The sequence below is a fragment of the Protopterus annectens genome, chromosome 17.part0, assembly GCF_019279795.1.
Source record: "Protopterus annectens isolate FY-2018-M chromosome 17.part0, PAN1.0, whole genome shotgun sequence".
NCBI classification, from domain to species: domain Eukaryota; kingdom Metazoa; phylum Chordata; order Ceratodontiformes; family Protopteridae; genus Protopterus; species Protopterus annectens.
Window position 1 is genome coordinate 781,469,785 of NC_056751.1, and position 13,654 is coordinate 781,483,438.

Consider the following 13,654-nt stretch of genomic DNA (forward strand, 5'->3'; position numbering starts at 1 on the left):
GCAGAAACCCCCCACTGCTTAGTCTTGTGTATGCCCTGGGACTGAAACCTGGGGTTTCTGCTGTGTCTGGATTTGGCTTGAGAAGACCTGGAAGGGGCTGGAAAGGACCAATTCTTAGAAGGTGAGTGCCTATTAAATCTAGGAGGCTGAACTTGTAAGAAATCTTTAACAGTTTGCATAGATTTAGCTTTATCTTCCACCTTTTTAAGAACTTCCTCAGCCTTGTTGCCAAACAGGTGGTCCTGATTTAAGGGAGCATCCAACAATTTAGCTTTAACATGATCAGGCAAAGATTGCTCCTTAAGCCAAGCATGCCTTCAGAGCACAGACCCAGTAACAGCAGCCCTGCAAGAGGCCTATAATGAATCAAATCCACATTGCAAAGTATGTTTTCCAACCTGTTCAGCAGAATGCATTAAATCCTGTAATTCTTTATTTTCTGCACAGTCAGGAATCAACATCATTTTCTGTTTAAGCAATCCAATAACATGTTGCTGATACTTTAACATATGAAATTGGCAGTTTAAAGCCCAAATGGCCAAGGTTGCAGAAGTGTACACCTTCTTACCCCACCTATCCAGCGCCCTGGAGTGTCAATCAGAAGGGGTAGAAATTTTAGCAGTAGAAGCCTTAATGCCCTTGGGTCCCTGTGAAATAGTCTCTGGATCCGCAATAGGATTTTTAAAAAGGAACTTGTGAGAATCAGGAACCCTGTAATATCTGTCAGGTTTTTGGGAACAGGAGAAAAAGAATAAGGTGCCAAACTAGATTCCGAAAAAGCATTATCAACAATGTCTAGTACATGAGGAATAGCTAAAGGCCTATGCTGAGGCAGGAGTAAGAAATCCCTAAGCCTCTTTTTTGAATCAGAAAAATCCTGGCTTTCCCAGTGGAAATGCACCCTTAGAGTATGTAAGGTTTCACCAAAAGAAAAATCCTCTGGAGGGGAAGCAGAGGGAATAGAGTCCTCTGCATCAGAATCCTCATAGGTAGATAAGGACAAATCCAGATCATCAGAAGAATCAGAAAAATCAGAATCCTGGTCAGAAGATTGATAAACAACTTCAGTCCTATGTCTCTTCAAGGGGAAGGTTGGCTTCCCCTGATTAGCGTTATAAGATCTTCAGCCATTCTTAGAATTTGTTTTTTAGGCATAGAGGCCTGAGCATGCAGCCTGAGCATTGGTTTGTTAGGCATGGTTCAGGATTTAGGCCTAAATGAAGAAGGAGGCATCAGTTTAATATGCAAGTCCGTAGGCCTGAATACACCCTAAGAAGCTGGTGCCTTCACAGCGGCTCTGGACCCATCCAAGGAAGAGACATCTGCGGATTCCATAATTGAAGCATCTCACTGTATACCGGACTCCGAATGGGTCTCAGTAGAGGCCTGTGAATCAGAAATAGCGGGTATCAGGGGCTGCAAAAGCGCCTCACTGAGTACCGGCGAACTGGCGACTGGCTTAGGAGGAGCGTCGTTGGCAGTTTTGGACCTCGGCGGCCTGTCTCTGTTTTTATCTTTGCATTTTTTCAAAATCCCGGTAGTCGGATGGCTAACCAAAGGCATTTCTGGATAATTAAACCCAGAACTGATATATTTAGAGGCAAAAATATACCGACGACGGATAGTGCACTGATTAAATAAAGCACAAAACTGACAGCAAGGTACGTCGTGGTCAGGGCCTAAGCAAGGAATACAGTACTAGTGAAAATCTTTATGAGGTATTTGCTTTCCACAAGTAATGCAATTATTAACTTTTACTGACATCAGTAAAGAGCAAGAATAAGTTTCCCCAACAGGGTACTTAGCTTTAGTTGAAGACTTTGGTTCTGAAACTCGAAAATGAAAATTTCAGGAGTCAGCCGACCAGCACTTGCAAACTGCTTCTGCTTTGGGCACTGCACGGCAAGAAAGACTGATGTAATGGTGTCAGCTGCATGTTTTATACCCCTGATGACCTGACGTCATAGAAGAAGGGACAGCAACTGACGAGGACCCAAGACTTTGTTAATCAGGCCAACTGAGGGCTACTGCAAGCAGATAACCCAAATGTAATGACTGCAACAGTGAAACACGAAGAACATCCTGAGGATGAGTCTGTGGAGGAGCCAGCTGCAAGGGAGGAATCTGTGAAAGAGGAGGTGGCTGATGATGAGCATGTAGGGGAGCCAGCTGCAGGGGAGGAGCATCTGGTTCATAACTATGGCCAGAATAAATATATTTGCACAAAAGAAAAAATTATGCATGCAGACTTTCACTCAGGCTGTGCTATTCCATGCAAAGACTAGCCATAGTGTGTATCAGACACATGCCTTCTCAAGTAACAGAATACAGAGGGCAAGGCACAGCTTTCATCATATGCACAGGTATGGAGGGTTGCATTTCACATGTGCACAGAAGTAGAATACTACATGCATTATACTACATGCATTATACTACATGCATTATACTGCATGCATTATACTGCATGCATTGTACTACATGCATTATAATACATGCATTATACTGCATGCATTATACTACATGCATTATACTGCATGCATTATGCTACATGCATTATACTGCATGCATTATACTGCATGCATTATACTACATGCATTATACTGCATGCATTATACTGCATGCATTATACTACATGCATTATACTGCATGCATTATACTGCATGCATTATACTGCATGCATTATACTACATGCATTATACTGCATGCATTATACTACATGCATTATACTACATGCATTATACTGCATCATCCTATGGCACAGAAATAGCTCCCTATTGAAATGTCTGCACTCAAAATGCCGAGTGCCAACAAGCCAAACAAAAAAGACCGAAAACACAAAAGAAGAGCAAATATCGAAAATCACTCCTCCTTTAAACTTCTTTTTGTGGGTGGAGGGGAGCAAGCCTCCCCCTGCATCCCCCAAACATATATATATCAACTCCAAGATCAGCATACCTTAGAGAAATTGGAATATTCTTACTCTTCAATACCCTACATACCACTCCATCACAACATGTCATTCATCACCAACTTAGCACTACTTACTCTCTCTCGCTATCCTTCCTCTTTGTACAATTACTTACTTCTCCTGAAACCATACATGAATATTACAAGCTCACTCATAAAACTGCCATTCTTCTACCCAAACTCACTCACTTCTGTGGCACAGAACCCTCTCTATATGCAGCACTTACCCCCTCCTTAAAAACCTAAACATTCTACCCTTACATGTAAAAACTAAAATAAAACTAACTTCCATACATGAATACAACACAAAGAAAAATGTGCAACCCACTAATCCGATACACACTCACCACAACCTAATACTATGTCATGACATTTACCCCAATCCTGGACCCACTCAGTCCCCTCTTTATCATAAGAACTGTCACAAATCCCTTAACATCACTACCATCAACCTTCAAAGCATCAGAAACAAAATTTAAGATCTCCATACCTGGATTGAACACTATAAGCCAGATATTGTAGCAGCAACTGAGACTTGGCTAAAATCTTATATTAAAAATTCCAAATTCCTTCCATCAGGCTTCTCTTTCCAGAGAACAGATAGGCCCAGAGAAAAAGGTGGGGACATTGCTGTCATATACAGTAATACCTTTAATATAGTCCCATATAACAAACCTACTCCCACATTTCCTACAGCTGAAATACTAATATCCTACTTGAAAATGAATAGCAGCAAAATCATCTGCATTATAGTCACATATATACCCACCCCCAAGTAACAATATCCCATTACTTGAGGAAATACTATCCTGGTCATCCAAAAATATAGAGAATTAAACAATTATACTTGGTGATGTGAATATTAACTGGTTAGACATCATACATCACCCAACAAACAGTATCAACCTATTTAAGTACACCCAACTCATTACTGCCATAACCAGACCCAACAAAAAAGGTTCAGTATTAGACTGGGCTCTTGTCTTTGACCCTAGTAACATATCCTCTACGGTCGCACTCTACTTAACAGTATTAGTGATCACCCACTGGCATATATAATCCTCAAACCACCTCCATTGCTTAATATACACCACTATAAGCATACCAGAGAACTATCTGACTTCTGCCCAACTACTTTTCATAATACCCTGTGAAATATCGACTGGCATCCAGTTAAAGTCCTACCACTGAATGATGCTGTTGAATTCCTCAACTCAACATTCCTCCATGTACTAGACAATATCGCTCCTCTCCAACATAGGAGACTGAAAGCCATCCAGGCCAGCTGACTTACCAAATCCACCAACCAACTTATGAAAGCTAGGGATAAGGCCTGGAAATTATGGCATACAAGTAAAAAATCTGCAGACTTCACTCAATACAAATAGCTGCATAATCAAGCAAAGTCACTTGTCATCAAAAACAGACTAGATTACTACATTACTCTGCAAAATCACCATATGCAAAATCTTAAAAAGTGCCGGAGGTCCAATAACTCTCTATTATACCCAGGCAAAAGCGATAATCCCTCCCACTGATCCAGACATGGCCCCAGCTCAAACTGCCTCACTTTTTAACTCATTCTTTAAAAACAGCATGGTCAGTCTCACTGCCAGCTTCCCACTAATCAACCCACTGCCCCCAGACCCATCTGCTACAAGACAAAACTTCTCTCTCATACCCATACCTACCTCCAGCATAAAAAAACAAAACTCCTTCTTAAACTTAAACCTAGATCAAATGCTCCAGATAACATACCACCAGAATTCCTCCACAAATCAGTAGACACTGTAGCCTATCCCATTAGTATACTACTGAACAGATCCATTCAAGAGTCCTTCATTCCCACCATCTGGGAAAAGGCATTTATCCTCCCTTTCCACAAAGGTAGAAACAATAATGATATTTCTAACATCTGTCCAATTGTCATCATCTCACCATCTCCAAAACTCTGGAAAAATGTATCCATAGCCAACTACTTAACCACCTGCTACACCACAACCTCCTCTCCCCAGCCCAACATGGGTTTAGGCCTAGTCATAGCACCACCGCTGCTCTTATATCTTTCTTGGACATGGTCAACCATGCTTGAGACTCGGGATACCTTGTCTCCTCACTATTTCTTGACCTTTCCAAGGCATTTGATACTGTCTCCCACCCCCTTCTTCTGACCAAACTCTCCAATTTAGGCATATCTCCCCCTTCCTTAGGCTGGTTTATCAACTACCTTACAGATAGATAACAAGCAACCAGATAGTACCAATCCCTCTCTCCCTTCCTCAACATCAATACTAGAGTCCCACAAGGGTCCATACTAGATCCACTGCTCTTCAGCATTTTCATTAATGATTTCCATATCAGCATACCTCATGCTAATGTCATCCAATATGCAGATAACTCCACCATCATCTGCATGTCCAAGCCTACTTCAGAACTACTTACACTCACCCAAAATGCCTTCACCTCCACTGAAACCTGGATGTATAATAAGCATTTAGCCCTAAATGCTAATAAAACCAAACTCATGTTATTCACCCCCCAAGAAACAACGCCCATAAGCAAAAATGAATTTACTATCAACTCACTCAACAATACTTGCCTCAACGTAGTCCCATATACCAAACTTCTAGGGGTCATTATAGATGGACGCCTAACTTTTGGCCAGCATATTAACACAAACATAAAAAAACCCACCAGAAACTAGGCATCCTGTACAGGCACAAAAACTTCCTCACCTATGCAGCAAGACTATCCCTTGCCTCTTCCTTTCTACTTCCATCCTTGTTCTAAGGTGCAGCTCTCTTTATTAATATACAGTCCTCTCTTAAATCCATACTGGTCCTGCTACAATAAATCACAAAATTTGTAACCAGTACCAAATGCTCCTCATACCACTGTGTATCACTCCAACATCTAAACTGGCTAGAAATATGTAGTTTGCTCTAAAACCGTATTGAACTGTCTATAATCTAAAATAAGTTCCATGGCTCCCCATATACCACCACACTGTCTTGCCTGTCTCTCACTCCTTCCCTGTAAACTAACAACTTCCCAGCTTTCTGTCCTTACTTAGTATATTGTGTTGGACTCTATCCCCTAAAATCATAGCTTAATCTCTGTGCACAAACTACTCATTAATTCCTCATCCCCCTGTAGCTGACTGTAAGCAGACCTTTCTCCCTATCCATAATTTCTCCTTTTTGTTTAGGATCTCTTTATTTCCACATCTTTGGTTAATTGATTTCAGCCTCCTAACTCAGCCTAACTCCCCTATTTACTTCAAATTATCTTTAACCTCCTGTTGTCAGTCTATGAACTGTCTACATTGCCTGGCCAGACATATAGGGGTTCGATATCTATCATATTTCTAAGCATAAATTTTCAACAAATTACTGATAGTTTCTTGGCACGCTTCTCAGACCTACCAGAATACAAAATAATAAATAGGTGCAACCATAGACTGGATCTTGGCAGGAGAACCCCACACATACTTTCATTATAAAACACTCTCAAATACCCTAAGTGACCATCTACCAACTTATACCTACACACACACCCCCACACACAGGAAACTAAACTCCATACCTACAAAACTACAATAAATCTTGCCAAATTCAATAAACAAGCTTTCAATAACATCTTAAAACCAATAAACTGGTCCTCATTAAAAAATTTACCTCTGGATGATGCCATTACCTACTTTAACAGTCTTCCTAGATACCCTTAATAGCATAGCTCCTCTTCATACCAAAATAATGTAAACCAATCACACACCATGGCTTACTAAAGCCACAAAACAAGTAATGCAAACTAGAGACCAAGCCTGTAAAAACTGACATAAGAATAAAAATGTCACCAACTTACTTAAATACAAACAGCTATGTAATAAATTCCAAAAATCATTGCTGACAACAACTAACCAACCAAAACAAAACCTCCCATAAATTCTGGATATCTGTCTCTACCCTCCTGACTGCTAGGGCCACTCAAAACCCCTCACAGGCCCCTGACAAAGATCCATCTGCAATAGCTAACACCTTTAACTCCCACTTCATAGAAAGTATACTTAAACTCATAAACTATCCCCTAGCAAATACAAACGCAACCTCAAAACTAAATCCACTCCCACCTGAATCACTAAATAGTAATACCAGGACTAACACCCTCCGTAACCAGGGAACCTCCACAGTTATATCTGCAACTCCTACTTTCACTCTACAACCTGTTCCCACCTCTCTAATACATAAGCTTCTTCTCAGAGTAAAACCTTGCTGCCGCTCCTCAGAAATCTCCCTTCTGAATTCCTAAAGCTTGCAGCAGGTGCAATATCCTACCCTGTTAGCATATTGAGTAATAGATCTATCACAGAATCAGAAGTTCCTCAACTTTGGGAAAAAATCTATTGTAACACCCCTGCATAAGGGTGGAAATACCAATGATCTGACAAACTATTGCCCCATCTCTATCCTGTCTCCTTTATCTAAAATACTGGAAAGGTGCATTCATATGCAATTACTGAAACATCTTAGTGATAACAATCTCATTGCTTCCACCCAACATAGATTCCGCCTTGCACACAGCACATCCACTGCACGTATATCATTCACAGATACTGTGAACAAAGCCTTGGATTCTGCCCAGCTAGCGTCTGTAATTCTACTAGACCTATCTAAGGCATTTGATACAGTGTTACATCAAAAATTACTACAACAATGAATCTACACAAGGATGCTCTCCACTAACTTTAAAACACTTTGCCACTACTTAACTAATAGACAACAATGTGTTTGGTGACAAACTAATCTTTTACAATACCTGGAAAGCAAAACCAGAGTCACCCAGGGTTCTATTCTTGGACCCTTACTTTTTGAACATTTTTATTAATAATTTTCACACTGCCTCCCTCCAAAGCATACTCATCCAATACGCAGATGATTCCATAATTATCTCCTCCAATAACCTTAAACATCTCCTAAAAATAGCTCAAGACACCTTCAACTCCACTGAAACCTGGCTAACCAATGCACAATTACTACTTAATCCTACAAAGACCAAACTGTTATTGTTCACACTGAAACCTCGTCAGCAGGATTTTAAAATATACTCACAAAACAATACAGAAATAGAAAGCGTAACTCATGCAAAGCAATTACGCATCACCACTACAATAAACTCTCCATTGAAAATCATATATTAAATGCCATTAAAAATATTCACTTTAAGGTTGGCAAACTCTATAGACACAAGCATTTCATGGACAAACTCAACAAAAAAAAAATTGCCAATACTCCCTTGGTCCCCTCCCTCTTGTACGGAGCCCCCATCCTTACTAACCTCCACATGACTCTCAAAAACAAGCTGTAATCATGCTATTACAAAACTACTAAATTTGCAACTGGCTTATCTTATCACATACATCACTGTTTTGCCCTCAGTGAATTAAATTGGCTAGATTTCCCCCATTACCTCAGTTATGTACAACTACCTCATGCACACAAAATAATATATAAGCTTGACAATAAACAGCTTTTAGAAGTATATAAACCTAACGAAAGAGCTGCTCAAAGCCTCTATTGTTTTACCATTGCAAACCTATGGAATACCCTGCCTTCCATATCAGTATTTTAGATTCCATTACCACTTTCAAAACCACTCTAGAAAATCACTTTCTTAACACTCACACCTGTTCTTGCTCCTCTCTCTGTGTGACATACTTTACTCCTGTCTCTTTAACTATAAAGCTGATACTGTTTTCCCTTCTTTCTGCCACCTCCTCACCACCCTTATCTCCCACGCTCTTCCTCTAACTCACTACCTAGTATCCTCCTATGTCTTCTCTCTTCCAAGCCCTACATCTCAGACTAAATACTCGTATACCTATCCTCTTAACATCAGTCTGTCTCTACTATCCTTAACTATTGCACTCCCTCTGTCTCAGTAATCCTACACGTAAACCGTCACTCTCTAAACTCCTACAAAACTAACTACAACTTATACCTATAATGACTTACCTTCTCAGAAATATAATTCTACCTCATATCCTAGACAGACAAGACTGTAAACTGCTACTCTAGTTACATACTAAGCTTTACTGTGTCTATAACGGTATGTAATAAGGTGTTAAACTTACATGGTATTTTCTGTAATAGAATGTAATGTGAATACACAACTGTAAATTGTCAAAATGTCTTTATTTTATGTGGATCTTTTTTCTCCGGGCCTTCACTGGAAATTGGTTTCTGACCCACTCGGACTTTTCTGGTCAACAAATGTCAATAAATAAATAATAAATAAATATGCATGTTGATATATGGTTTCAAGTCCCAAACTTTCCAATTGTGACAACAAGTTATCTAAAATAACCTTCTCTATTATTTTTTTCACAGCATGAAAGTAAACTTATGGGCCTTTATGACTCTGAGTTTATCCTAGTCCCCCTTCCCTAAAAGATTAGTTTAACAAGTACATGTCTCCAAACTTGAGGAATCTTCCCGTACGTAAGTGACCTAGTGAATAACAGATGTAACAGTACTGGTGTTCTCAGGTCATTATGCTAATTCTACCTGCCCCCTCTGCTTTGCATAGTTCTTTTTCAATATAATCTATTTTGATTTCAGTGTCTGAGATTACCAGCCTATTACTAGGACAATTTGTCACCTCCTTTGTGCAGCCAAACTGCCTTGCGTAAGATTTTGTAAATATATCTATAATCTGTTGTAGCTGCAGTGGTGGTGCTGCGGTAGCGTTGTCGCCTCACAGTAAGACGTTGTCCTGTTCGATTCTCAGCTAAAGTGTCTTCTGTGTGGAGACGTGCGTGAATGGGCGTACCTTCGTTGAAGGTTCTGCATCAGGCCTGGCAAGTCGGTACATAAAAATCTACTGCCAATCATTAGCAGACTGGAGTTCCACTGTGGCGACCCCTAATCGAGAAAAGCCGAAAGATACAACAACATCTATAATCTGTTGTGTCTGAGAATAAATTTGAGAATCTACTCGCACTTTGTGCAGTTTGCATGTCTTTAACTCCTTTCACATGTATCTATAAAATGATTTCCTATTATGCTGAATATCTTTATATACATTTTCTTCAATTTTTTTCTTGATTTTATCTCACACTATGTTTAATTTGTCTGTCTAGCTTGTTTATTTCGGTTTTCAAAGCTATAGTTTGATCTCTTTTCCATTTTTCATGTTTTTGTCACTCACCTTAATCAAGTATCTTATTCTTATGGAAATATATTCTACTGACGTGTGTCTAGATCCTGCTGTTAAACATTTTGTTTTAATTTTTTGCATTCAAACAATTTATTTTTCAAAACTTGCCACATTCCTTCTTCAGTTTATATCGGACTATATCACTCCAATTAGTTTTACATAGAGATGCTTTTGCTTCCTTATAATCTGTTGTTATTCTTCTGTGCATTGGTTTAGATTTCAGTTTGGCAGAATCATCTAGCAACAATTTAACTTTTATAACCCCATGATCATTGCATATCAGTGGTGGAAAAACTTGACATGAAGTAACAGTCATTTCCTTAGGAACACAAACAATGTCTAGTATGTTCCGTTCCCTGGTAGGTTGTAATATTAAACAGGACGACATGATCGACAGACCTCGATGCTTTGCCCGAGATGGTCTTCATCTGTCTCCCCTGGGATTTTGGCTAATGGCTAAGGCTCTTGCCACCCCCATAGTGCCTTTTTAGGCAGTGTCTCAATAACAAAATTCCTGACATAAAAACTTTATCTAAAAATGACCTCAAGGTTATGGTGCTAAACGCTACGTGTCTTAACTTAAAATTGCACTCACTGGAAGCAGTCCTCACATTGGAAGATGCAGACATTCATGCAGTCACAGAGACCTGATCCAAGGCTGTGGAGAGCACCCCAACCATACTGGGTTACACCTCTTTCCACACATTCAGACCACAAAATGAAGGCATGAAAACTACAGGAGGTGGTGTATCAATATTCATTAAAGATAAATACACCTCCAGATTGATTAAACAGTATGATTTCCTCGAGATACTGTTGGTAAGATACCTGTTTAAGTCATTGCCAGTTACAGGACCCCCTCCATGAATCAGGACATCCACTCTGCCTATTTGGATCTACTTGAGTCTATCAAGATACATCCGAACACCATGGTTTTGGGCAACTTTAGCTACCCTTCCATTGAGTGAGTAACTTAGTCATCCTCAAACTTACTTGCCCAGGATGGTATAAATAGCTTCACTGCACTCCCCCAGATGGAACTGGCAACTATGCAGAGTTCTATACCAATGCTTTATACAAACACCCGCGTAACTGCATTGACTCGGCTGTACCTGATAGGACCAAGACTAGCTCCTCAAGGAAGAGCAAACATGCCTGGTGGACAGCTGCCACTAACAGACTTTACAATAAGAGGAATAAGCTGCTGTCTAAGAGTAAAAGGGAGTGAGGCCTAAACTGGAAACACTCCCTCCTCAGATTAAATAAGCAAATAAGACTTCTTGTGAAGTCCTACAAAGCAAACTATGAATCCAAAATAGCTTCCTCAGCTAAGGACAGTCATAAGGCATTTGTTTTTTACATCCTTAACCTAAAAGGAAAGGCCCAGATTTGTGCCGAACTGCTAGTTAATAATACCACATATACTGAACCAGTGGACATAGCTAACCTGTTGGCTAACAAGTTCTGTGAAAACTTCACTTCCCTGTTCTTGCCACACATACTCCATGACATCTCTACCACCTGTCCACTACCTTATATCTCTAAAGAGAATGTCGCAAATGCCCTCGCTAAGGCTAAAAACACAACATTTATGGGACCTGATAACATCTCAGGATGGGTCCTACCTGGGCTTCAACAAGAATTAGCAATACCATTGGGTACTCTTTTCAGCCACAGTCTAAGCACCGACTTCATCACAGCTGAATGAAAAATGACTGTTATTCTCTTGCACCCTGGGAACTATAGACCTATTAGCCTGATTAACTTTATCTGCAAAACCATGGAGTGAATTATCATGGACCTTATCAACAAAGATACAAGTAATCTCCATGCACTTGACCCTACTCAGTTTGGATTTGTCAAAGGGAGATCATGCCTGTTAAACCTGGTGGACTTATTTGAGTCAGTCCCCAAGGGTCTGGACGAGGGGAAATCTGTGCATACAGCTTACCTAGACTTAGCCAAGGCTTTTGACAATATCCCCCACTCAGGCATCATTGACAAACTTTCCCAGCTAGGTATCAACCCTTATATCATTAGATGGGTTGCTAACCAGCTCACTGATAGAGCACATATCGTCAAAAATACGGATATTCACCTCCAACAGTAGACCTGTAACCAGTGGATTTCCACAAAGATCAGTCCTGGAGCCTTTACTGTTTGGAATCTATTTCTCCAAAGTACAAGCTACAGACCTTTAGTATGACTGCAAACTGGGAGTGGTCATAGAATTTCCAAACGATGTCAACATCTTACAAGAGGGTCTTAAATAAACAAATGATTGATGTCAAAGTCATGGCCTTAAACTCAATGTAAAAAATGTATTATCATCCCTTTCTGTAAGAGCGACACTCTGGCTAACTACCACATGAATAGGAACATCCTAAGTATGCACTCAGTGGTGAGAGACCTGGGCACACAGGTTGACAGCAACCTTACCTTTGATCACCATGTCTCCACAGTGGTAAGAAAGGAATTCTGTATTGTTCATCTCATAAGTAAGGGCATTGCTTCCAGAAAAAAAAAGAAGTTATAGCCTCCCTGTACCCTTCCCTCATTAAGCCAATAATTGAGTACAACACCCCTTTTGGTATGTACCTTTCCAAGCACCTGCAGCAGTTGGAGAGCCCACAAAGGTTCCTCACAAGGAAAATTCAAGGTCTTCAGCATCTGTCCTATGTAGATCATCTGAAATCACTGGCACTTTGTTCTGTTTCATACAGACTACTCAGAGGCAATCCCTGCCTTGCATAAAAGGCTATCTCTGACCCTGCTTTATTGGAAATGCTGCATATCTGTAAGTCAAATTGTACATGGGTTACTCATTCTAAAGACCTTAACCTGGTATGCAACATTAATAGAACCTGCTGGAGGGACAGATTTGTCTCCTAGAGGTTGCCACACCCTTGGAACAGACTCCAGCTTCATGTCAAACAGAGCACCTCACTAGTCCTCTTCAAACGCAGTCTGGGTGATTGGATGGGTAACCATAAATTCACCCTGGGGGTTCCACCTGTGTTCCTGTTGGACAGGTGCAATAGGTGGTGATCATGGAAATAAGGCTAGAACCTGGCAAGGCTTGTAAGGGCCCTAGGGCCATTAGCCTGGTAACGTCCTTTGAGCCTATGATCCTATGAAACAGCTGCTGTTGCTGAACATATGCTGTAAGTAATTTCCTTACTAATGCTGTTGAATCAATATTACTCCACCCTGTTTCTGTTAAATTTAAGTCTCCAGCCATTATTATTTTTCCATCCTGTGTTTCATGTTCAAAACATATGAATTCTTCTAAGGGATGCTGTCTAGCTTTGTGCTTGCCACTTGCATTCTGCAACTGCATAGCATTCTGAATATGTTACAGGGATGAGCAATGCCAGAGCACAATTAGCGACCATTGCAGTGACATTGGTTTCTGACATGCTAGGAAAGAGTCATCTTACTAACATTATTGTTGTTGATATGTAACATGTTG

The 13,654-nt window shown here is 40.2% G+C and overlaps 1 protein-coding gene across 1 annotated transcript in view; it reads left to right on the forward strand.

The window, feature by feature from the left end:
• LOC122791510 (ETS translocation variant 3-like protein) overlaps positions 1–9,413 on the forward strand; it is a 158,762-nt gene extending 149,349 nt beyond the window's left edge. Inside the window, exon 4 of the mRNA XM_044059252.1 lies at positions 9,354–9,413. Within this exon, the coding sequence (XP_043915187.1) occupies positions 9,354–9,413 (60 nt within the window). The remainder of the gene's footprint in view (positions 1–9,353) is intronic.
• The last annotated feature ends 4,241 nt before the right edge of the window (positions 9,414–13,654 follow it).